Source organism: Peromyscus leucopus, chromosome 4, assembly GCF_004664715.2.
Source record: "Peromyscus leucopus breed LL Stock chromosome 4, UCI_PerLeu_2.1, whole genome shotgun sequence".
In the NCBI taxonomy this organism is placed as follows: domain Eukaryota; kingdom Metazoa; phylum Chordata; class Mammalia; order Rodentia; family Cricetidae; genus Peromyscus; species Peromyscus leucopus.
In genome coordinates this window covers 70,250,446-70,275,751 of record NC_051066.1, presented here as the reverse complement: position 1 = coordinate 70,275,751, position 25,306 = coordinate 70,250,446, and the positions used below count along the sequence as shown (strand labels likewise).

The 25,306-nt window shown below is 41.0% G+C and overlaps 1 protein-coding gene across 4 annotated transcripts; it reads left to right on the top strand.

Moving 5' to 3' along the window:
- Positions 1 to 25,306, top strand: Api5 (apoptosis inhibitor 5). Of its 4 annotated transcripts, none has more exons than XM_028879015.2 (14): positions 1 to 258; positions 7,007 to 7,168; positions 8,848 to 8,941; positions 9,480 to 9,545; positions 9,996 to 10,147; positions 11,910 to 12,116; positions 12,623 to 12,727; positions 13,980 to 14,069; positions 14,964 to 15,145; positions 15,981 to 16,074; positions 16,499 to 16,555; positions 18,479 to 18,555; positions 19,008 to 19,144; positions 23,222 to 25,306. In XM_028879015.2, exons 1-14 carry the CDS (start codon positions 190 to 192, stop codon positions 23,242 to 23,244), a joined length of 1,515 nt encoding a protein of 504 aa, XP_028734848.1. In that variant the 5' UTR covers positions 1 to 189; the 3' UTR covers positions 23,245 to 25,306. The 4 variants fall into 4 exon arrangements, with proteins under 4 accessions (XP_028734848.1, XP_028734845.1, XP_028734846.1 ...); XM_028879012.2 differs by having other exon boundaries at positions 23,217 to 25,306; XM_028879013.2 differs by having other exon boundaries at positions 19,008 to 19,195; positions 23,217 to 25,306.

The following is a 25,306-nucleotide window of genomic DNA, read 5'->3' as shown; positions in this document are numbered from 1 at the left end:
CTCCCGACGCGTCCGTCGCCGCGTAGACGTTGGGGGCGGGGCCGTGCTGTGCGCTGTGACTGGTGGCGGCCCCGGCGGCAGCTGCCGGCGTAATAGGGCGGTCGACGGCTTAGATAAGTTCCGTGGAGGCGGCAGTGGCGCCGACTACGTGTTGGGCGGCGGGAGCGGGCCCGGAACTTGGCGCTCAGCATGCCGACGGTGGAGGAGCTGTACCGCAACTACGGCATCCTCGCCGATGCCACGGAGCAAGTGGGCCAGGTAGGTCCCACTTGGAGGGCCCGCCGCTCGGGGTTGGCCTCCCGCCGCACTGGGCCGCGTCGCCGGGCGCGCACTCGGGGCGGGAACGCGGCCTCGGCCTGCTCGGGAGCGCGCGGTCCCGCAGCCCGGCCTTCCCGCTGTCTCCCGGGACCCGCGTCCAGCCGCGCCGCCTCTCGCATTTCCCGGACTGTGATGAAATGGAAAGTTTTCCTCCAGGGATCCAAATTGTTGGTTCTGGAGGCAGAAGTTGTGAACGATCTAGAAAGAGTGGGACACGGGGCTTGTGCAAAGCACAAGCGAGGCCCTGTCGCCCGGGCTTGGATAGGAGCTGGCGGCGGCGGCGGCGCTCGTTCCCTGCGCGTTTGGGCGCCTGTCGGGCACCCATCTGTGGCCGGCGTTGGAGGCGCGGTGGCAGCTTCGTGCTCTCCTCCCCCACCCACCCCTCCCCACCCCCCGGCGATTCGTGATGCACGAGGAAAGGACAGGCGTTTTGTGTTTCTGAGTGGAAGAATTTTGTGAAGAAAGTCGCAGGGAACGGGTGTGGAGAGGTGGGGAAGATGTAGCCCCGAATAGAATGCTCTGAGAAGTGCTCTCCGCTCTTTTTGCCCCAGGCGTAGTTTTCTTAACACCGCTGAATTCCCGGTCCAGACCTTGAAGCTTTGTTTTGAACTTGAGTTAGTAAGGTCACGTGCGTGTCCTCTGGGAAAAAGAACCCAGGCTGGCCAGGAGGTTTTAGAAGTCCACCTTTTCAGTCCTTAGACGCTTTGGTGAGTTCTCGGTGTGCTCATCCCACGGCGTAGAAAGCGAAACGTCCTTGAGCTGAGCGGTGGAGGAGTCTCTTCCTGTCCCTTAGGATGTGTGCAGTTCAAGTAGAACCTTACTGAGTTTGCGGGGAAGCGGGGCGTGTTAGAACGAAACTCGGTGTTGTGAATGTACCAACTTTAAATGGTTCTTCTTCTCTACTTCCATGTCTGTAGGGACTTTATTGTCAGAACGTATAGGTTCGCCTTCATAGATGTGTGCACGCTCTTAGGTCCGTTGTGAAGCAGGATTTTTCCGCCTACTACAAGATGGGAAAATAGGATGGTCAGTCGTAGAGGAGTTCGTTGTTCCTAGGAAAAGTGATTCGGCAGCCTTGGCCATCGTACTTTTGTTGGTGATTGTAACTGAGTTAGGGAGGAGCGTAGCTGACTGTCCTACCAAAACTTAATTGTTTCACACATCAGCAAGAGACTAGGGATGTAACCAACAATAGGAACTCGCTACCGGTTTGTGAATGGTGCTCTTCGTTTTTAGGTTTTAGGTGTCTGTTGTTGTTGTTGTTGTTGTTAGGTTTTAGGTGTCTGTTGTTGTTGTTGTTGTTGTTGTTGTTGTTTGGGTGGTGGTGGTGTTTGCTTGCTTGCTTGCTTGTTTTTAATTGGTTTGTTTTGTTTTTGAGACATGTGTATGTGTGTAGTCCTGGCTGTCCTGGAACTAGCTCTGTAGAACAGACTGGCCTCGAACTCACAAAAGATAAGGGGTTTGTTACCACCACTGCTCCTGCCTCTCGGGTGCTGGGATTAAAGGCATGTGTTACCACCGCTGTTCCCAAGGATGGTGCTCTCCTAAAGAGAAATTTTCCAAGGAAAACTGTGTGCTTTCCTGCTGTCTAATCCCGACCAATTTTTGCTGAGTAGGGAAAGTATTTTTGTCAGCCACCTACATAGAGTACATTAGGGCAGATGGAAGCCAAGTTCAGTTTGTATGGGGAGGGCCAGGTATCCTTTTCTGAGATGCCTGCAGCCACATATGTTTAAGTTGTTCTTTTTCTTCCCCTCGGATTTTGGAATACTGTAGACTGCAGGTTGATCATCCCAGTCTAAACTCCAGACTGCTCCTAAATGTGCAAGTGTCAGGCCCCAGTGTGGCCGGGGTGAGAGACGTGAAAGTTACACAGATCCTCTATTACCATTTAAATTTTTTTAATTTCATTTTTACTGAGTATGTGAGTGAATATATGTGTGTGCAGATATTCATGTGTGTTTGTGTACCTGTGTGTACGCATGCATGTGGAGGCCAAGGTTGATATCAGTGTCCTCCTTATTTACTGTCCACCCTATTTTTTTGAGACAAACTCTTACTGAATCTGGAGTTCACCCATTCTATCAGTCTGGCTATCTAACAAGCCCAGAAATCCTTCTGTCTCTGCCACCCTAGTGACGGGATTACAGACACATACTGTGAGCCAAACTTCATGTGGGTTCTGGGGGTTGAACTCTAGTCCTCATGAGGATATGGCAAGCATGTTACCTGCTGAAACATCTCCCCAGCCCCCTTATGTTATCTTTATGGTAAAAAGTGGGTTGAACTGATAGCTCTCTTTGGGGGTCAAAGATGGCTCTCTCAAGGCAACACTTCAGTTTGGGAAGAGTGCTTCAAAGACAGAAGGTAAAAAGGATGAGAGTCCTGTTTTTCCAGCTCAAGGGGTTGCTGGCAAGTTCCTGGATGCAGTATGGTTTTTGAGCATCTGCCGGGTACTAAGCGCTGGGCATTGGGACCTAGCATGATGGCCTCTAGGAAGTGGGTAGTCACCACCTTCATGACACTCTGGTGACCACATTATTTAATACCCTGATGGCAGCATAACCAATACAGTGGTCCTGCCCGTGTGGTACTTCTTCCCTTTTAGAGAAGATGCCTGGAAATGCTTACCAAAAATCATAGTGGGCCTTAGGATGTTGCTGCAATTTTAACTAACAAAATTTTAGCTAACTAGCTTAATGGGGAGACATCAACCATTGTAGAAAAGAGAAAATACCTTTTGTGTTTAGCAAAATGAATTTTCATGTTACATTCCCTGGCATGTATTGCTATGTAGACCCTTCTGAAACCGACTTTGGCAGTTTTGATCTGTTGTCTTTAATTTGATTGTTTTCAGCTCTGCTAAAAACCACTCTTCCCCTCTCTAGGTCAGCACTTTCAAAGCAGCACCCCCAAATACAGGGAAACACACAAGTCCCCTGAAGCCTAGAGGGAGATGTGTCCAAGTGTGTACATGCATATAGAGGCAAGAGGTCACTTGTGTATCATTCCACGGGAGCTGTCCACCTTGTTTCATGAAATAGTCTCATTGGGACCTGGAACAGCAAGCTCCAGGGATCCTCCTGTCTCCACTTCCATTGGCATTCTAAGCAGTACCATCATGCCTGGCCTTTCCCAGGTATTCTGGGGTTTGGACTAGAAAATAGCAAGCACTTTCTAGACAGCTATCTCCCCAGACCCTAGCCTCCCTCCCCCAAATCTTATTAGCTAATTTCCCTCAAGCAATAGATGCCTCTCTCTTGTTTTTAAAGATTTTGTTGTTGTTGTGAGTTTTGCCAGAAGAGGGTATTATCATTCCCTGGAATTGGAGCTATAGACAGTTGTGAACCACCACGTGGATACTAGGAATCCATCTCCTCTCTCTGGAAGAGCAGCCACTGTTCTTAACCACTGAGTCATCTCTCCAGCCCAGATCCTTTTTGAACATCCTTGTCACTGTTTCTGTATTTACTAATAGTACTTCGTGTGTATTTTATTTCATGTATGCTTTTTCTTATTCCTTTACCAGATTATGAAGTTGTGGGGATAAGTATTAAATCCTTGCACTGTATCTTGTCTTTTAGGAAATAATTTCTTAAAGAAATATATACAAAAAAGGTCTATCTCTGGTAAATTAAGAGAATTTTACTTTATAGACAGATGAGAGCCAGCATTTCTAATAAGCAGATTGCAGGTGATCAATTCTAAATAAGTGTTCATGTCTCAGCATCTTCCATTCCCCTTCACTTCCATGTTGTACTACACTGGCCCCCCTGATGCCAACTCTGCTTCTTCAGGTCCTCTCCTCTGGCCCTCCTCACTGCACTCTGCCTCCAGCCTCCAAGTAGCCATGATAGAACAATGTGTAACCCACCTTTATTTCACATTTTAACTTAATTTTAAAATGTAAATACTTAACTTGGTCTAGTGGAACACCCCTGTGTTCCCAGCACTCTGGAGGAAGAGGGAGGCGGAGGAGCTCTGGGCTAGCCTAAGCTGTATAACAAGTTCCAGGCCAGCCTGAACCACATAGTGATATTCTGTCCTTTAAAAACTTATTATCTGGCCTGGAGAGATGACCCACCAGGTAGTCATCTGCCATTAAACCCTGAGTACAATCCCTAGTACCTCTGTGGTGAAAGGAGAGAACCAACCACCTCAGGTGTTCTTGACCTTCCTAAGCTGACCTTGGCACTTGTGTCAAGAAGCTGTTAAGAGGCTGGCAGTAGGCTGATCTGAGATGCTGTGTAATCCCAAAGCTCTGATAGGTCCTCTTGCTCCCTAACCCTGAGTGCATTGCCTCCTGAGGTGGAAGAGGCTTGGTTTGATGACTTGTGTTGCATGAAATACTATTCTTTTAGTAGCTTTATTTTGTATGATTAAACTACAGCCAAAGACCAGGTTCAGATTCCTGAAAAATATATGAAAATACTAGAAACCTAAATAGTATCAAATTCAAACTCTATACATATATGAATACATCATAATGAAACCACAGTGTATATCCCTAGCTTGCGCATAAATGCCCAGCATGGTGGCTCATGTCTAACCCTAAGCCTGGGCAGTTGGGGAGGTGGAGACATGCTGTTCTTGGAGTTCACTGACCAGCCAATCTATGAGCCTTGGGATCATCAAGAAATAATGTGGAGATGGGGCTGGAGAGATGGATGGCCCAGCAGTTAAGAGCACTTGTAGCTCTTGGAGAGACACCCACCTCAGGTAGCTCACAGCCACCTGAAAGTCCAGCTCCTGGAGAACCCATGCCCTCTTCTGACCTCTGCATTCCCCCCTCACACACATACAGGGATGTACACATATACCTAAGTAAAAATACATAGTTAAGAAAAAGAGCTGAAGGTAGTAGAGGAAGACACCCAGCATCCTCACACTAACACACTAACACACACACACACACACACACACACACACACACTGAACTTTAGGGAGACAGAAAAGAGAAGTCTTGTCGGTGCAGTAGTTAGAAAACAATCAAAGAGTTACCTGTTGGATTGGCCTTATGTAAGTGGTAGTCAGGTGACATCTGTTAATGATCACTGCTTAGTTATTTGGTGGAACTTTGACTTCTGGAGTCAGCGTGTTAAATCATAATGACTTCCCAAGGTTGTGATGCTGGATCCACCTTAGATGCCTGTGCAGAGTGTATGCTTTGGACTTAAAGTTTGCTTTGTGGGGAGAAGTTCTTGGTTCTGACAAGCTTTAGAGCCATCAGAACTATGTTTGGGTCTTGAATCTGCTGCTTAACTTGCTGTGTGACCCTGGGCAAATGATTTCACTGTTTTCTCAGCAGGAAAATAAAGAGAGTAGTTAGTTGTGAGGCATGTAGACAGTGTGTCACTCCATCCCTAGTAGACTTTGAGTGACTGTCTCCAATGATTCCTCTTTACTGACACCCCCACCCCACCCTTGGCATCCACAAGATTTACTATAAGCAGAGCTTTTTAATTTAGACAAGGTAGAGTGTTTCTCCAAGAGACTTTCAAAATAAAGCTTTAAGTTTGAGCTAATGGAAATCAGATTTGTATTGCTCTGCAAAAAAAGGGTGTCAGAACTGTTCATAACTAACTTTATGAATCTGATGGTGAGCTCAGACAAACCACAAGAATGTAAAGTGGTAGGAGTCAGCCATGATTTTTTTTTCAGCATTTATACTGAAAAATGTATAGTTTACTTTCAAGTAAAAAGTCAAGAGTGATGTCATGCCTGCCTTGTTTGAAGAAGCTGACCTTCACTTTTCACATGTTCCTAACTCCACTCAGCTTCATTTGTTCATTTAGCCAGTATTAGCCACGAAAGTTGTTAGAATAAAAGTTGATGGTGGATATTTATTAGTTACTCTCTCTTCCTGGTATGAAGTAAGTCCAGCACTCAGCGCTTACCCTGGCAGAGTGCTCCCCACTGTGTCCACGTGTGATATCAAGATGATAATTTAGGGAACTTTATTCTTACTGAAGTTGTATTTGTATGTCCATACAGAAGTCTTACTCTGTATTTCTTGCCATTTAGTAAAAGCACCAGTTGGGAGGTAGCCCTATACGGAGGAATGGGAACTTACTGGACTTTACATTCAGTGTCTGAGAGCACTTAATTTTTTTTTTTATTTGACAGAAATGTGTGCTTTGGGTGTATTCTCATGTGCAGTGAATGTTAGACTTTGTCTTAATCCAAAATTGGCTGGCTTATACAAATTGTTGCTGCTTTCACATTGTAAAATATAAGATGAAAATAAACTTTGTTAAAATTACTAAATTTTTCTTTCCTTTCACCTTCCTCAAGACACTAGTTAGAACAGGTCCTTGAGGGTGGGAGGCAGGGTAAGACAAGGTTTTGCTGTGTAACTTAGGCCATCTTCAAACTTGCCTCCTCCTTGCCTCAGCCCCCTGAATGCTAGCATTACAAGTATGTACCACTCTGCCTGGTGATAGGATATTGAGACGTTAGCAGCTTACTTGCTTTTTTCCATTTAAAATTAGAATTATATTTCTCTCTTTCCTAATTGACAAATAAAATGGACTGGGCAGTGGAGAATAGGGAAATAGAGTAAAAGGTCATGTCTAATTTAAGTAGTCAAACTATAGTGTTTGTAAACATTTGGAGCATTGGTGCATGTGTCGTGAATCTCCCCATAGGTTCTAGTCCTTCAGTATTGTTCTTTTTGTCTTCCTTCCAGCATAAAGATGCCTACCAAGTGATACTGGATGGCGTGAAAGGCGGCACCAAGGAGAAGCGATTAGCAGCTCAGTTTATTCCAAAATTCTTTAAGCATTTTCCAGAACTGGCTGATTCTGCAATCAATGCACAGTTAGACCTCTGTGAGGATGAAGATGTGTCAGTAAGTTTATGATTGACTCTTCACTAAGCTTTCTAGTATTTGTATGTAAAAGTAACAAGATCAAAGTAATAATCAGTCCATAATCGGCTTATATGGTCTGATCACTTTGTGCCAGATCCAAAGTGAACGCTACACCTGAGAAAATAAGTTTTATTTTATTAAGTTTATAATCTTGGCTGGGCGGTGGTGGCGGCGCACGCCTTTAATCCCAGCACTCGGGAGGCAGAGCCAGGTGGATCTCTGTGAGTTCGAGGCCAGCCTGGGCTACCAAGTGAGTTCCAGGAAAGGCGCAAAGCTACACAGAGAAACCCTGTCTCGAAAAACCAAAAAAAAAAAAAGTTTATTATCTTGTATTTATGAAGAATGCATGGAATAACAAATTTTTTGTTTTGCTTTTTCCTTACCCATTGCTAAAAATAGAATGTAGCTCACATCTTTTCTTAGATTGTTATTCATATTTCATACTAAATTAGTTAATGCAGATTTTGTACTTGTAGATGTATTATATGTGTCATAAAAAATAGATGGTCACTGTAATACTTGTAACTGATTACCAGATTAAGAATCATCCTTTCCCAAGGTTTAGATTAACCATTAGCATTTCTAGTTATTGGTGCAGGCTTCTAAATTTTTTTAAGCTATTAGCTCTTAACTTTCTAAATGAAATCAGTGACTCACTAGCATTTCATGCAGAGTATGCTAGATATAAACTCTATCATTTTTAATGTAAGAGCTAGTAAATTGGAATCTTTTTTAATTCAAATTGTAAGTAGTCAATGTAGAAGACTCTAAAATAACTCCTGGTGAGGGCTCTGTCATGGTTGCTGTTCTAAAGGAATAGTGTATGAACATGCCTAAAAGTCACACCCCAATAGTTGTATATAAGTCACATACAAACATGTTTGTTATCACTGAACTCTCTGCTCCAGTCCAGAACATAATATCCCTTTCAGCTGCATTTGTCTTATTTATTCTGTGAAACCTGAATAGTAAATTGAGCCAGTGGCACATATCTTAGTCCCAGCTGCTCAGAAGACTGAGAAAGAGGATCACTTGAGCCAAGAAGTTTATGGCCAGTCTTGGCAACATAACAATATCATGTCTCAAAAACAAACGGGCAAATTTTTCTAAAAACAGTTACAAACAGGAGAGATGGCTCAGCAATTAAGAGCACCTGTTGCCCCTCTAAAGGGCCTATCCCAACACTCAAAGGCACTTACAGTGGCCTCTAACTTCATTTCCAATGGATCCAGTGCCCTCTTCTGTCCTTCTGTCCTTTCTGGGCACAAGCACATAGATAGTGCATACACACAAAGACATAAATAAAAGTAAATATCTTTCAATAATAAACTCATCTTTATGGGTGGTGAGATGTCTGAACAGGTAAAGATACTTTCTGCATAAGCCTGAGTTCAGTCCTAGAACTCATGTGAAGTGGAAAGAATGAACCAACTTCACAGAGTTGTTTTCTGACCTCCACATGCGCATTGTGCCATGTGTACCTCCCTCCCACACCATTCACAAATGGACACAATAATGGAAAAAGCATCTTATATGTTACAGTTCATGTGCTCCTTACTATGGTTTCTTCTGGTTTTAGTTGTCTTAAAAGCTGAGTTTGTCATTGCTTTATGATGATGCCATTTAGTTACTTTTTGTTTGTTTGAAATCATGCCCAGATACGACGCCAAGCAATTAAAGAGCTGCCTCAGTTTGCAACAGGAGAAAATCTTCCAAGAGTAGCAGATATACTGACCCAGCTTCTGCAGACAGGTGAGAGGTTCTTTTGCCCCTTTTTAATCTAAATATTCTCTCTGGAATACTGGCTGTTCTTGACTTTGTGTTTGTATGGGTGCTAAGCAGGAAGGTCCTGCCTCTGGCAGATGATATTGAACTTCTTTCATTCAGCATTGTGAAACTCACTGGCTTCTGAGTCTGTTACTTGTTTTGTTTTAAATTCTGTTTATAAAAGAATAACCGTGGACTTCTCTTCGGACTTTTAACATATTATCATTTCGCCTGTTTCCTGTGGTGAGACACACACACACACACACACACACACACACACACACAGACACACACACACACACACATATATACACACATACACACACACGTTTTCCAGGCATGCCAGGTGATGTTCTCTGCCCCTGTAAAGGAATGATGTGTCCCTGATCCTCTAAAGAGTTGCTTAGGCGTAGGTTGCTTATTCTATCATCTGTGTGAAACTCTGTTGAATCTCAACTTTGAAAATGAAGGTAGTATTTTAAATTTATCCTTTATTCATCCATGCTACTGTTTCTCTCCCCAGATGACTCTGCAGAATTTAATTTGGTGAACAATGCTCTACTAAGTATATTTAAGATGGATGCAAAAGGTAAAGCCACTTCTGTTTCTTAATCATGCTTGAAGTCTTAGGAAACCAGGAAGCTTGGGCTTTACTCAGGTCTTTTTCATAAAAGTGATGACCAAATCTGAAAGGGGGCCTCCCAACTTAGATGTATGTGACTTTCCAATAGAAGTAATTGTTTAAAAAAAAAAAAAAACAGTTCAAATTTCCCCTCGAAGTGTGTTGAAAAGTTCCTTTTGCAACTTTAAAGAATTATTCCAAAATACCTGAACTTTATGATTGTGGTTGAAAAGAAATTCCAGTCCTATTTAAGCTGACCGTGGGAGCAAACCATGTGCCCTTTCTGGGCTGGCTGTAAAGGTTTCAGACTGACTTTAGCCAGCATTGATGGCAGTCAGGGTGTTTATTCACTTTTCTGAACAATGATGAAGTAAATGTAAACACTTCACACTTTACAGTTGCTCTTTTTCTTTACAGGAACGTTAGGTGGCTTATTTAGCCAGATTCTTCAAGGAGAAGACATTGTTAGAGAAAGAGCAATTAAATTCCTGTCCACAAAACTCAAGACGCTCCCAGATGAAGTGTTAACTAAGGAAGTTGAGGAACTCATACTCACTGAATCCAAAAAGGTCTGTTGGAGTCACCTTGCGATTCACTGATAGTTATCAATGTTGGGTGTAGATGAGTGATGTCTCCCACTGCAGAAGTGTTCTGTACCTTGTATTTACCACTCCTTCATTCACCTTAGTGACTCACACTGATTTAAAGGGTGTGATCATGTTGAAATCCTTGGTGTTATCCTAACTGCTCCTTATTCTTCTTTCCATCTTGAGATGGTCCAAGTATCTGGAACATTTCAAAATAAAATAGCACAATGAAATATTAGAAAAAATAAATTTTTTCTCACTGCCTATAAAGTATTTCAAGAGTATGAAAGCATTTGTATTAGCTGCTTACATTGTTGCTATGGCAAAATTGTCTTAGTTGGGGATTTTGAAAAGACACCATGACCATGGCAACTCTTATAAAGGAAACATTTAGTTGGGGTGGCTCGCTTACAGTTTCAGAGAGGTTTGGTCCATTATCATCATGGTGGGGAGCATGGTGGCCTGCAGGCAGACATGGTGCTGGGGCTGAGAGTCCTACATTTTGATAGGCAGGCAATAGGAAGTCAACTGAGGGAAGCTTGAGCAAAAGAGACTTCAAAGCCCACCCCAACAGTGAGACATTCCCTCCAGCAAAGCCATACTTCCTAATAGTGCCACTCCCTGTGAGATTATAGGGGCCAGTTACATTCACACTCCCACACCAGACAGAAGCAACTTGAGGAAGAAAGGCTTGGTTTAGCCCACAGTTGCAAGCTGTCGTGACATTGCAGCCAGTTAGGAAACCGAAAGAAATGCTGTCCTGGGCTAGTTGTCTCCTTTTTATCCAGCAATTCCACACCCCAGCATGTGGAATGGTGCCACCCACATTAATTAATGTACGCTACATAAGCATGCCCAGAAGCTAGCCTCATCTATCTAAGTTCAGAGGCATGCCCATGGGTTTGTCTCCCAAGTCATTAACCATCACACTGTGCTTATTTGTCTGCTGTCAGCATCTAGCATAGTTAGAAAGGCTAGGATTGCCAAAGGGTGTCAAAATTGGCTCTTCACCCACTTTTATAGTGCCAAATTTGGAAAAGAATTTTAAAGAAAATTCAACCCTATCTCTGTCAAGACTTGACTCACTAAGAAGATTCTTCAATAAGAAAGAAGTAGATGTCCTGCTGAGAAGGTGGTAATGTTCTTACGTACCACGTCTTATAGAGTCATCTGAGTAGAACTGCACGCTTTAGTCAGTGAGTATAGCTATCAGCCCACTGACACAGAGGACTTCAATAAGAACGTCACGTGTGTCCTGTGGACAGTTGCCAGATGATGGGAGCAATGCTGCTTAGTCATAGGAAACTACTAACTTACCAGTTTGCTACAGAATTTCTCAATCATTTCTATAATTCCCCACCTTCATCAAGATTCTTTTATGTATTTTTCCTACTCATTTTGGAAATTTTAATCTGAGATATACTGTAAATTTGTGAAGTTCTGTGTGTTGGCAGTGATTTGTATGTTTAAAAACAAAAAGCAAAATTTCTTAAAATAATTTTGGTCCTCGTCGAGAATATAGCTTTCCCTTCTCTGGACTTAAAACTTATCCTTTTGTCATAAAGAAGCATTAGGATATAACTGAAATAATGCCACTCTCACTATTGATCTCTCTCTCTCTCTCTCTCTCTCTCTCTCTCTCTCTCTCTCTCTCTCTCCTCTCTCCCTCCCTCTCTCCCTCTCTCTCCCTCTCCCATTCAACTCTTAAAACTGCTGTTTTTCTAAATTGTCATTTTTCCCCCAGGTCCTGGAAGATGTGACTGGTGAAGAATTTGTTCTGTTCATGAAGATACTGTCTGGGTTAAAAAGCTTACAGACAGTGAGTGGAAGACAGCAGCTAGTAGAGCTGGTGGCGGAGCAGGCTGACCTGGAGCAGACCTTCAGCCCCGCAGACCCTGACTGTGTGGACAGGCTCCTGCAGTGCACACGGCAGGCCGTGCCTCTCTTCTCTGTGAGCTCTTTGTTCCTACCTGGCTGACACTTGGCTTACTCTTCACTCTGTCCATATTGACTTGAACACTCCTCACACCTCCCATGAAAGTATTCTTAGTGGGGCAAATAGAAGCAGAATGTCATTGTAAGAACCCAAAGCAGCAAGAGATTTCTCTGAGGGCTTGCTTAGAAACTTTTTAAAAATTGTGAGAACTTGCATTCTGTCTTTGTTTCCCCTGCATGAGTTTTCTGAGATGTGTATGCCTAGTTTGAAAAACATAAAGGATCTGTCCTTGTTGGGAAATGTGCAATGTGCAAGTCCAGCACTAAAATGCCACTAAACTAAACTTTAGAGTCAAAGGGGACATCCAAGATGTATCCATGTCCCAGTGTTCCAGGTGACCTTGCAGGGAAAGTTACATAATGGTGGGATACTTAGTTCACACTTTTGAATGCCAGTTGTCTACTGTAATCTTTGAAAAAAGACTTTGTTTGTGACTTTTGTTCTTTCCATTGTTTTTACAGAAAAATGTCCATTCTACAAGGTTTGTGACATATTTCTGTGAGCAAGTTCTCCCTAATCTCAGTACCCTGACTACCCCAGTGGAGGGTCTTGATATACAGTTGGAGGTAAGAGAATACTCCTGCTTTCAGCACTGAAAAGCTAGTCCCATATTTCAGCAGAAATGTGAATCACTGATTTAGATCTGACTTCCAAGGGGATAATTGCAAGCGTCTGGCAGTGGCTAGTCTGTAATCTTCTAGGCCAGAATTAATTGCATAGGAGTGATTGATGGATTCCATTATAGCTGCTGGTGGGACAGCGCTGCCTGTAGATGTCATTGTACAGAGCTTATACCTTTGAAGCCTAAAGATTTTTAAATAGGTGCTTAATTCATGATAGTTTGCCATATAGATTTAAACTAGATTGGGCCAGTGGGGTGATTCAAACAGGTAAAGGTATTTGCCACCAGGCCTGATGACCTAAGTTTGGTCCCCAGAAACCACGTAGTGGAAGGAGAGAACTGACTGCTGTAAGTTGGCCTCTGACCTCCACATGTGCAGGCACATGCCCATACACACAAATTTACAAGTGTTAAAACTAGATTAACACCATGTGTCCTTTACCCCTGTCCTCCAATGGAGTGAGCACCCTCCTGCATTGGATCTCAGTTGTAGCAGACACAGTTTTCATGTGTTTATAGTATCACTCCTCCCACATTTAACTTGACTCAATCTTATATCACAACCCGTGGCACAGAGCTAGACTCTGAACAGCCATAACGGTAGTGAATTGACTGAAACCTGAAATGCACAATGCCATTTCCTTCAGCAACCTCTAGAACAGGGAGTATGGGTATATATCACAGTAGTTTGTTTCAGATGTCCTGGGCTAAGCTGGCCAGTCGAGATTAGATGGAGCAGGATGAACTTTCCAGACATTGGCAGTTACTAGCATTTTCAGATATTACCTAGATCTAACTTCAATAGTGAGAACCCACCTTACATTTTAGTGACTAGTTGCTGTTGCAGATTCTGAGTAGTGCTTGGTAGGTTAATGTATTTATCATTTTTCAGTATACTGTCACTGTGAGGCTACAGTAGAAAGAGTCATGTGTATTCTTTTCCTTGCTTCTCACAGCTGTATTGGGAATTAGGGGACCTAGATTTGCTCAGATACAGACCCTATGACTGTATGAAGGGCCTTTAAACTTTAATGTTTAACTGTAAGATTTCAACTCTAGGGAATTTTCCAGTTCTAACATGATTCTGAAAAGCATAATTGAAAATAAGCAGTCCTTTAAATCTATATAGAATTACTCTCATTCCCTAGCCCATGCTCATTTAAAAATAGTTCTAATGGTAAATTTGTGTGTTTTAGGTATTAAAATTGTTGGCAGAGATGAGTTCATTTTGTGGTGACATGGAAAAACTAGAAACAAATTTAAGAAAACTCTTTGATAAGTTACTGGTAAGAGCTTTCTTCTTTCCTTGTGTGTGGTCAGTTTATAACCTTAAAGACTTAATTTACTATTAATTTCTACATGGTGAGAACTATCTTTTGAAATGTGCCTTGAACACTAATTCTAGTGATTTCTTCTAATTCCATTGTAAGGAAGTCTCTGGATCTTTGTATTTCCTGTTGCTGGTGCTTTGCATAAAGATCACCCACGATTTGGAGACTAGATCATCCCCTTGCTCCCAAATCAAAATATGTCCATGAAAAAGAAAGTACCACTAACTCTTCTGATTGTGCTAAATAGGCTACGAACTGTAGTTGGCTTGCAAAGGCCATTTGTTCCAGGCCACCAACTAGGTAGCTGCCTAAGGCCAGTTGTAATTGTGGAGAAAATAAGCCATCTGATAAAAATCATTATCAGCATCATGGAGTGACTTTTGTATTTGATGTGAGCAGTTACATAAATGGCCAGAGGTAAGCTTTAGGCCCTTGGCATATATGGAGACATTCAACATCTGCTGCTTCCAGATTTGCAATATCTACTGGGTGTTGTAAGGCTGACATTGAATGTCTCTGTCACACTTTCAGTGTAAAGAGTTGGACTTTAGAAAATATTCTTTTAATTCATTAAGAATATAGTCTTGGTGTACAATGAATCTTGTCTCTGAACTTTGGTGCCTAGTACCTAAAGTTACTTATTTCTACTTTTGTTATTAATGGTGGCATTTGTAACAGGTTAATAATGATAGCTGATGTGCCAGAACGTTGATCCAATAGATCCTAGCTCAATTTCTAGTCTGTTTTTAGTGTTCTATGTCTTAAAACCATGCCTTAGGTTTACATGGGTATCTCTCGAAACGAGAGGCTTTAGAACAGACTGCAAACATCTGGTCTCTCCTGTCTTAGGAGTATATGCCTCTCCCTCCAGAAGAAGCAGAAAATGGAGAGAACGCTGGTAATGAAGAGCCCAAGCTGCAGTTTAGTTATGTGGAATGTTTATTGTACAGTTTTCACCAGTTGGGCCGAAAACTTCCAGATTTCTTAACAGCCAAATTGAATGCAGAAAAGCTCAAAGATTTCAAAATCAGGTAATATAAGATGGAAGTTGGTTTAGTTCTTGGCAAAGTGAAAAATCTTGAAGCTCCCTGTGTTTTGATTTTGTTTTACAATATCTGATTCTCTCTACTCTTCCATATATAGTGGAGTAGGATGAGAAGTCCAGAATACACGAATTTGTGAACATTTCACAGATGTGACATCATAGATCCCTGGTGGGAAGTGAACTTTCAAACAAATGAACTCTGGTTCTTCTCACTTGCCATATGACCTTGGCAAGGTCCCCAACCACTTTACTCCTTAGATTTTTCTCATCTGTTAAATCTGGATGACAGTAGGGATATGAGTAAGCTTGTACAATGCCCGCACCTAGTAGGTATCAGTATCTGTATCCACAGTTGATAATATTCAACGGTGTTGAAAGTGCTAGAAAAACTAGTGAGTGCTTTTCATAAGGATATTTTGTATAGAATCATTCCATTAATAAACCCGCTTCTTACATTTTGCATGCTTGAGCCACACTGTCACCTGTTAACTAGCCTCTGCTTTTCCACTGGGAGTGGTTTGCTATTTGATTAGACAGGCATCATGGCCCACAGACTCTGTATAGTGTCAGCCACTCAGGAAGATGAGGTACAGTAATCACTTGGGCACAGTAGAGGCCAGCCTGGACAGCATAGCAAGAATCCATCTCAGCATCAAATGCTTGATGAAATACTTGACCAGAAACAAGCAACTTAAGAAAGTACTCTTTTTGTTGTTGTTCATGTAGCCATTTTTGCACTGTGGATTGCTCTGCTGCCACAGTAGATGATTTAAGAACAAAATTGAAATGATGAATTACTGATTAGATACTTTGTCGTTTAGGTTGCAATACTTTGCACGGGGCCTTCAGGTTTATATCAGACAACTCCGATTGGCTCTCCAGGGTAAAACAGGCGAGGCCTTAAAAACCGAGGAGGTAAGAATGCTGGCTGAAGACACAAAAGTTGTCAGTCCCATATCAGACTTTGTGGGTTCTTGCTGGGATTTGGATCTCCCTGATCTTCATAATAAAACCAGGCTTCATCGACCACTCCTAATGAAATCTCTCCAGTTTTCATTACAACTTTCTGTAATTTATACTGGTTTCCTTTAAGATGGTTCTTATATAACTTCATGCCTATGTGTTTTCAGGTAAATTGCAGGTCATCATTTTTCTAGCCTGCCAAAAGAAGCTTGGTTGATTTGCTTAGGGTAGAGAAATGGGGAGGGGAGGGAGGTATTTTCTATAGCTTTAAACCTCTACCTAGAAATTCTCTTCCTAGAGATGTAAATCTGGTTGCATGCAGAATGGGATGTACACACAGAACTTACTGAATTTTAATTTTCTGTTCCTTTTACAGAACAAGATAAAAGTTGTTGCATTGAAAATAACAAATAATATCAATGTTTTAATCAAGGTGAGTCCCTTTTTCCCTAACCTGCCAGCTAACTAGAGTCAGTACAAGAGGTTTTTCATGTGTCTCCAGTAGGGAGATGTAATTTCATTCCTAATATTTGCCATCCTAATTTTAAAACTTTATACTTCTTTGTAATAAATAATAAGTGATATTTCTCGAGCTAACCTGAATTTAAAAGGTTGAAAAAGCTGAGAGAGCCATGCAAAGCAGTCAGCAGATAGAAGTAGACTTAGACATTTCAGTAGCTTAAACTTCTGGTGGTGTTTTTGTTTTGTTTTTGAAGACTTGACTTTTTTTTAGAATGATGTATTCTTATTTTGTGTGCATTAGTGTTTTGTCTACATGGCATCTGTGTTAGGGTGTTGGATCCCCTGGAACTGGAGTTATAGATGGTTGTGAGCTGCCATGTGGGTGCTGGGAATTGAACCCAGGTTCTCTGGAAGAGCACCCAGTGCTTTTTAAACACTGAACCATCTCTGCAGTCCTCAGTGGTCTTAATGTTATTGGGTTTTTTTGAGTCGTCAGTGAAACTTTGCACTGCTTGTTGTAATAATGGGCAGGTGCTATCTGTATAGCACATGAAATGTTTTCCTGTGGCGGCCTTTGTAAACTTAGCTGTGTAATTCATTCAGACTTTTCGGTGCTGCAGGCTAGTGGTACCTTGCCTTTAATTTATAATTACCTTCCTCTTCTTTTTTTCCTAAATATCTACTAGTGTGTTTATAACACCCAGAGATAAAGCATAAAGTGAGGACAAGTATGACTTCAGCTAATGTAGTAGAAATGCTATGGAGAAAGTGCTTTTTATCCAAAAGAACAGGAAAGCATTGCTGGGACAATGATAGTGTCATTAGACATGGAGCATGAGTGTCTTGTTTCCAGGATAAGAAGTGAAAAGGCATTCAAAGCAGAAGTCAGTGAATGTGTGGTGTGCTTTATAATTCCACCACTCAAGAGGTAAAGGCAGGAGGATCACAAGTTCAAGACAGGCCTAGTCAACAAAGTGAAACCACCCTACATCAATACCCAACCCTAACTTACAACTGCTAATGAAAGCTTAATAATATATATCTGCTGCCATTTGTTACCTGGGTTTGATCAGTGCCCATGTAAAAAGCCAGGCAAAGTGTGCATGCATGTAATACCAGTACTGGGGAGGCAGAGACAGGGGGATCCCTGGGACTCTCTGGCAAACCGGTCTAGTTCAGTGAAAGGCCCTGTCTCAAAAGCTAGAGTGGAAAGTCCTCAAGAAGACACCTGGTGTCAGTCTAAGGCCTCCATGTACACGCACACACGTGCACAAGCACCAGCACAAAAACAGTAGTAAATGTTTTCTGTACATTGAAGCACTCTAGTGACTGTCTTTGTGCAAAATGAAAGCTTTCTTGTTTGGCTTTATTCATTGAAGTTGGTAAATATTGATGTCTCATCCTGAAATATGGAGATACTTTGAAGGAAAAAAAAATAGCTGAGGTTTAATTTAAATCACACACAAAATTATATTAGTGGAAGTAATCCCTGTCCTTTACAACAAAATTGCCCCCAGTTTCTTTTCTTACACAGTTTTCTTTGGGCCTCTGATTATCTGCCAGCACAAGAAATGAAAGCTTTTCCTCCTCACACTTTTTTGGTTTTTCAAGACAGGGTTTCTCTGTGTGGCACTGGCTGTCCTGGAACTTACTATATAGACCAGTCTGGCCTTGAACTCAGAGATCCTCCTGCCCCTACCTTCCAAGTGCTAGGTTTGAAGGCATGCACCGCCGCCACCTGGCTCACATTTTCTTTTCAATGTGAAGGATTAAACCCAGGGCCTTGCACAAAACGAATCTTTAAGATGTGTCTTCCTGCCTCTTTCCTCAGCCACTACTCCCTAACAGCACATCCATTAGAAGTCTTGGCTGATTCTGGTTTTTGTCTCTCTAGGATCTCTTCCACATTCCTCCTTCTTATAAGAGCACAGTAACATTGTCCTGGAAACCTGTACAGAAAGTCGAGATTGGGTAAGAAATGGATATTAAAGAAATTCGAGAGTAAACAAATCCTGAGTACATTGATAGCGAAATGATTCTCAGGAAAGTGTTAAAAAAATGGTGGTTAAAGTACAAGTCTTATTCCAGGACTTTACAAAACAGGGTGGTAATGTACAACCCTGTAGTACTTGGTTACATTTGCACACTTGTCACATTGCTAGACTTTGTTGACAGCTTTGCACAGTGAGGACTGCATGTCTTTGAAACCACTTATTTCAAGTAATTTAAAGATTTGTAAATGCCCTTGGTAATTCCTGTATAACTGTATAAGCCAGCAGTTACTGTGATGGCATGAAACGTATTTTCCAATGTGACTTTCCTCTTTAGCAGATCTTTTACAGTTCACAGACTGATTTAGAACTGTGTTGTAGCTTTTGGCATAATACAGTGCTTTTTAATTGTTGCTTTCCCCACTGTTGCAGGCAAAAGAGAGCCAGTGAAGATACAAGTTCAGGTTCACCACCCAAGAAATCTCCAGGAGGACCAAAAAGGGATGCCCGACAGATTTATAATCCTCCTAGTGGGAAATACAGCAGCAATTTGGGCAACTTTAATTATGGTGAGCGTTTTCGTTTGGGTACAAGCAGTCCAAGAGATTAGGTAGAAAGTGGTACGTGCTTTTAATTGTGAATTATATATAGTACCATAGTTCTGTTTGGTTGCTTTTCTGAGTTAGCCTGGAAAAGGGGGCTATTGGGGAAATAATTATATCCCATTTCTCTATAACTCTTGTGGGCTCACTGAACCAAGCATGTGGCACCTAAGCACTTGAAATGGAAAATATGCCTGCTGTAGTAAGAGGAACCAGCAGAGACAGGAAGTTGTCATGAGCCATTGTGTATACTTTCCAAGAAAGGAAAGACATGGCTCTGGCAAATATGATATAGAGGGTCTCTGGGACTTATCAGCCTGTTGCTGAAAATACTCTGGTTTTCTGCGGCTAGCTGAAAGAGAAGCCATAGAAATGGAGTCAGATGGCGGAGCATTGTGTGGCTGGGAGGATGCTTTGTTAGTTACACTGTCTTCTTTTACCCAAGATGCAATCTTTCTGGCACTGCTTTCTACTCCCCCTTCGCTAGGAGAACTTCTCACCTGTCCATTCTCTCTGAAGGCTCTAGAATTAGTAATAAGTCTGTCTCTTACTGGCTTTTCCCCATATAAATCCTTTTTTAAAAGAATGTATGGAGTATAATGACACATTCCTATAATCCCAGTGCTCAGGAAAGTGAGGCTAAGAGGATCACAAGTTCAAGGCAAGCCTGGGCTGACTAACAAAACCCTGTATCCAGAGGTGTCAGAATGGGCAGAAGTAGCCAGCAGGTTTGAGGTCAGCCTAGATCACTATAGACTGCGTCTCTATAATAACAATATCAGTAACAATCATAACAATAGCAACCAAACAATTGATTGGTTGATTTTGATTGCTAATTGCAGTTAATTCTGCAGTGTTGTTTTCTAAGTATATTCTGAGCCATAGTTTACTTACATCAATTTCTGTTTCCAAGTGAGATAATGGTGACATTAAGTAAATTCCTCTACAGTGCCTGAATTTCTGTGTTGACTAGACAGATAGAAGAAAGCCAGCTTTCTTTAGATTGAGAAATGAACCCTCTCATGTAAATGAGTTCTTTGTTTGTTTTTGGTCTTCGCTTTGCAAGACAGGGTTTCTCTGTATAACAGCTCTGGCTGTCCTGGAACTCACTTTTTAGACCAGGCTGGCCTTGAACTCAGAGATCTGCCTGCCTCTGCCTCCCAAGCGCTAGAATTAAAGGCATGTGCCACCACCTCACAGCATTAAATGAATTCTTAAAGACTTAATTAGGGGATATATTGAGTGGTATTTATCTAACTGCATATAAACGTGCATCTCTTTGCTTCTTACCTGAAAAATAGGGTTAGTAGAGTTCTTATGAGCTTCAGGTAAGAATATTTTTGAGAGCATTTTGTAAACAGAAAGGAGTCTTCATTGTTTTATTATATTGGATATTACCTTCTGGTAACTTTTGATTTAATGTGTTATCTGTACCAATTGGAAAATCAGCAGTTAGATGCTGTGAGAATGTAGCATGAATGAAAATAGCCATGAGGTTTTGCACAATATGAAAAAAAAAAGTATTCCTCTTCTCTTGGGCGGTTACATGCCTACTATGAGTTTCCAGGAAGATTTTTGTCTCATAGAACTCTCTGCCTGATAGAAGTTGGAGAACAAATGTAGAAAATGTGACACCTTAGCTTGTATGCTAGTAAACCAGGATGTGGTTATATTTTAATTTTAAAAGCTGCTAAAAAATAAAACAAAATTCAGTCTTCAATAAATAAAAGTAGAAGTGTTATTATTAAAAATGTGGAAGGAAAAAAAACAGATATGGTGGTAGACACCTTTAATTCCAGCTCTTGGAAGGCAGGGACACACAGATCTCTGAGTTCAAGGCCAGCCTGATCTATATAGCAAGTTCCAGAACAGCCAAAGCTACATAATAAACAGACCCTGTCTCAAAAAAAGAAGTTAATTTTCAACATTAGGGTCATGGTTTGAGCTACTTCAGTAATCTTCATTGTGATTAAAAGGCAAAGTAGCCTGCAAAGCAGATAAAGCCCCACTGGTGTAGAAAGTAAGGGTGAATTCTGCCAGTGTTGTACATTGCCCTGGGGAGCATGGCTGTGTTCTCACAATGACAGTTTAAAGGGTTTTCTATCACTGATCGGTGTCAAATGATAGTTTTTCTTGTCAGGTGTGGTGTTTGGTGCCCACAAATGAGTCACTTGACTAGAACATATTCAGTCACATTGTTTGTAAGATAGATGCTCATTTTAGTCTCCTTCCTGCTCATGGAGTTTCCCCAGTAGGCCAGGAGTACTAGACATTCTACAGTTTGTTATTGCTGTGCTTTTTCTCTATTAGACTTTTCCAGGATCTGGGCACATTCTTAGGCACAATTGAACTTTTTTTTTCCAGCAGTTAGGAATGGAGCTTACAGCATTTGCCTTCTTATGCAAAGCCCTGGCTTTGATCCTCAGAACACACACACACACACACACAAATTTAATAAAAACTTAAAAGTTAAGAGAAACTATAGAAATCATTGAAATAATTGTTAAAATGCTAAATTGTCCTTTAGAATGAAGCTCACCAAAAAAGAAGAAACTTGAGTGGAACCCTGTATGTTAACAGTAGCTACGTTGAATGAACATCAAAAAGAAATGCTCAACATAGAGAGATGACAGACTTTAATGATACTTTTGCACAGAGTTTAACAACTCATATGTAGCTGAACAATTAAAGCAACTCTGTTCTTTGTATTAAAAATGAAATTTTATTGTTTGGATTCCTTTGAAAAGCTAGAAAATTGTTTTGTGCATCCTTCATACCCCAGAAAAAAATTATTGAAAAAATGGAAAGGTTGGTTTTTAATAGTCAGTGCCTAGCTAATAATTTTGTGCATTAGTTTGCTAAGTGTACTGATATTTAAAGAAAATTATTTTTGTGGACTAAGTGTATATAGTTTAGTAATGTGGAACTCCTTGTCTCCTATGCCAGAGAGAAAGGAAGTGGAGGCAGTTAAGGAAGAATAAATCTCATGCTCCTTAAATATAAATAAGAAGTGAAGGAGTGGGAGCTGGCTACAAGTTACAGTCCCCACAGTCACTGCAACTCCACTATATTACAGAGAGAAATGTTGACTAGACTGGAGAAGTTAGTTAGTTTTTATCTCAGAATTGAATTCTTTTTCCTTCTTTGGAAAAAGGGAGATTCATAGAAAATCATCTAATAAGCAATAATGGCAAAAATTTTAAAAATGGATTGTAAAATTGACCTAAAAGGTATTTTTCAAGACACCAAGATTGTGGATCAGAAAGACAATTGCCAGCTTTGATTGCTGCAGTGAGGAAGTTCAACAAAGAGATTGATTTCATTTGCCATGATGAACAGTCTAGCCTCACTGATAACTACAGTGTTCTTCACTAGAGAGAGTCTTTTGAGCTAATTCTTCTTGGTCTTGTTCTCCTGTGTGCATTGACTCGTGTGTGTGTGTGTGTGTGTGTGTGTGTGTGTGTGTGTGTGTAGGGGGTGGGGGGGCGCTTTGTGACAGTTCTGGGAGTTCATACAGCCCATGAAAGAATGCAAAGGCTCAGCATTGAACCTGCACTTAACATGAGTGACAGTGCTGTGGATGGTGAAATCACAACAAAAGACACCACCTGTGTGTCACCTACAAAAGCGCAGCCTCGTTGTCCAAAACAGTTGATAGTAAGGTACTTCTCATATATAAAGACCAGAGAGGTTTTTGTGTAAGTGCAAACATTTTTATAGTTTTTTCTTTGATAGTGATAGGCACCAAAATAAGAACTTACCAAGTATGGTTATCCTAACATTGTTGCTTTGAAACAACTTTGCTAATGATAAACATTTAATCAAACTGCTCTGAAGTATCTGGCACTTTGCTGTTTACCTCTTTGCCTCTGTAAGCGTTACCCTGGTTTGATGGACAGAATGAATTTGAAGACGGGCAGAATACCACTTTAGCTTTCATTAGGCCTGCTGCTATTTTCAGAACTACAAGCTGTATTTTTTCTATTTGCTGAACCATGAAGTCCTGAGCAAGACCTAAACATTGTTCGCTTTTTCGTAGAGCAGAGAGGAGCCTTCAGGGGAAGTAGAGGAGGCCGAGGCTGGGGAACACGAGGAAATCGTAGTCGAGGAAGACTCTACTGAGTACGACATCACATTCTTCAGCATTGTCATGAGCTTAATATTCTTAAATCTACTACTCATTGGATTGCCGGGGATGTCCCTTTAAAAAAGACTGCTGCCTTCAGCTGAAAACTAATGTTCTTTCTACCTTTGTATGTATGATCTACTTTTGTAACAGACCATGGTTGTGTCCAAGGTAAAACCACAACAATATTTTTGGATGCTTTGTCTGCAGCCTTGACATGTTTTCGCAATATCCTCATTATCAGACTTCATCTTGTGAATCTTGCTTTTAAACATCTGGATAATTGTTATTGAGAACTGAGTCTAATGGAAATTTCACTCTAGTTCAAGGTCTGGTAAAGTTCTTCACTTTTGAAAGGTTACTTATTTTCCTCCCCATTCTGTTAGTTTTTTGCCCAATATATGGAGAAGAGTAATAATCAGTCTTAACCTTTTGCATTCATTGATCTCTACTGAAGCTGCTAGGCACTGTTGTAGCATTCATTCCTACTAAGACTCAGAAGTTCAACACCAGCTTCTTACAGTGTACCAGTGACGTTAGGTTTTTAGGAGGCTGTAAGTGCTTTGCATTGCTTCCTTCACTCTTCTCCATTTTTGGGGATACAGCTTTTGAACACAGGGTCTTATTATTTGAATGGGAGTACATGTGCATAATATACATACAAACATAAGCATATGTTGTGTGTATATATGCATGCTATGGAACTTGAGTGTACAACAAATCAATATTTTAAATTCTAGGAATGGGTCATCTGACATAGTGATTATCCTTTTGAGGCTAAATCCACTATTGATTTGGCATCTAGGTTTTTACCCCAGTAGGGAGGAATTTGAGTCAGTCATACTTACATCATTATTGTTTAAAACTAAAAACAAAGGCTGTTTTTCAGAGACAAATGTGAAGACCCTTGTTGGTGAAAAACAGCCAGATATAGTGTACATACAGGTTCCCACAGGATGTGATAGTGTAATTTAGGATTTGGAGACTTAATAACCAGGGCTACCCAGGAAGTGACTTGATGACATAGTACCATGAAATAAGATGCTCAGTTTGCTTTTGCCACTTTCAAAATTTAACTTCTCAGGTTATTAATCAGATTATTGTATAAGTTAGCCAGTAGTTTTTAGATTAAAACAACAAATGGGAGGTTTGTGGAGTGTCTCATGTCGTGGGCATTTTAGTAGTCCAGACCCTTTGTTCTTTATTTGAATGTTTATATATTTTTGTTCCACAGTTAATTTTCCTTCCCCAAGTTTGCTATTCAAATCAGATATTCAGATGTCATTGCTAGTAGGTTTGTTAATTTTTTTTTGTTTTGGGTTTTTTTTTTTGTTTTGTTTGTTTTTTTGGTTTTTTGAGGTTTCAATTCCTACACAGGTGTCTTCATTACCATTACTTCTACACTGGGAAAAAAGCAAAACCCCTTTATGAGAATTACTGCACATATTTATGGAGATAATATTTCTAGAAGTCTAGAATAATACAAGTGAGCACAAGAAGTTGGTCAGCTTGACTAAGGAGTGCTGGCAATAATCTCTGAACATTCCACAAGACTGAGCTGAACCTAGGCTTCCTTGGAATCTGAACAGACATAGGAACATGGAATTGCCAATTGAAAACTGTGACCATCTAGTATGGACCTCAGAGATAGATCAGCCACGGTCTAACGCCATTTCGAGTACAAAAATGAATTGGACTACAGCAATATAAATTTAGACATAGTATAATTTTTCCTACTTCCTTGTCTGAGTGTATTTGTAAACTCAGCAGAAATAACTTGACCTCATGTCTGATGCAGAGCTCACTGCATTCCTCCTCCTCCCTTTGCTGCTTTTCCCTTGCCTAGGCAATAGTGCATAACTTAGTTCTTTTTGCTTCAGAGATTTGAAGAAAATCTTCATGCCATAAATACGTTTTTTTCTTCTGCAAGACACCTGTTTATCCCCTTGTTTAAATGTAAATGTTTCCTTATGCTTTTGAAATAAATTTCCTTTTGTAATTTT

What these genes read in the sequence shown, in the direction of transcription:
- Api5 (XM_028879012.2), top strand. Translation starts at nt 190, where the DNA reads ATGCCGACGGTGGAGGAGCTGTACCGCAACTACGGCATCCTCGCCGAT. An exon ending in TACTCACTGAATCCAAAAAG is followed by an intron (nt 10,148 to 11,909) that starts GTCTGTTGGAGT and finishes TTTTTCCCCCAG; the next exon opens with GTCCTGGAAGATGTGACTGG. An exon ending in AGGCCGTGCCTCTCTTCTCT is followed by an intron (nt 12,117 to 12,622) that starts GTGAGCTCTTTG and finishes TTGTTTTTACAG; the next exon opens with AAAAATGTCCATTCTACAAG.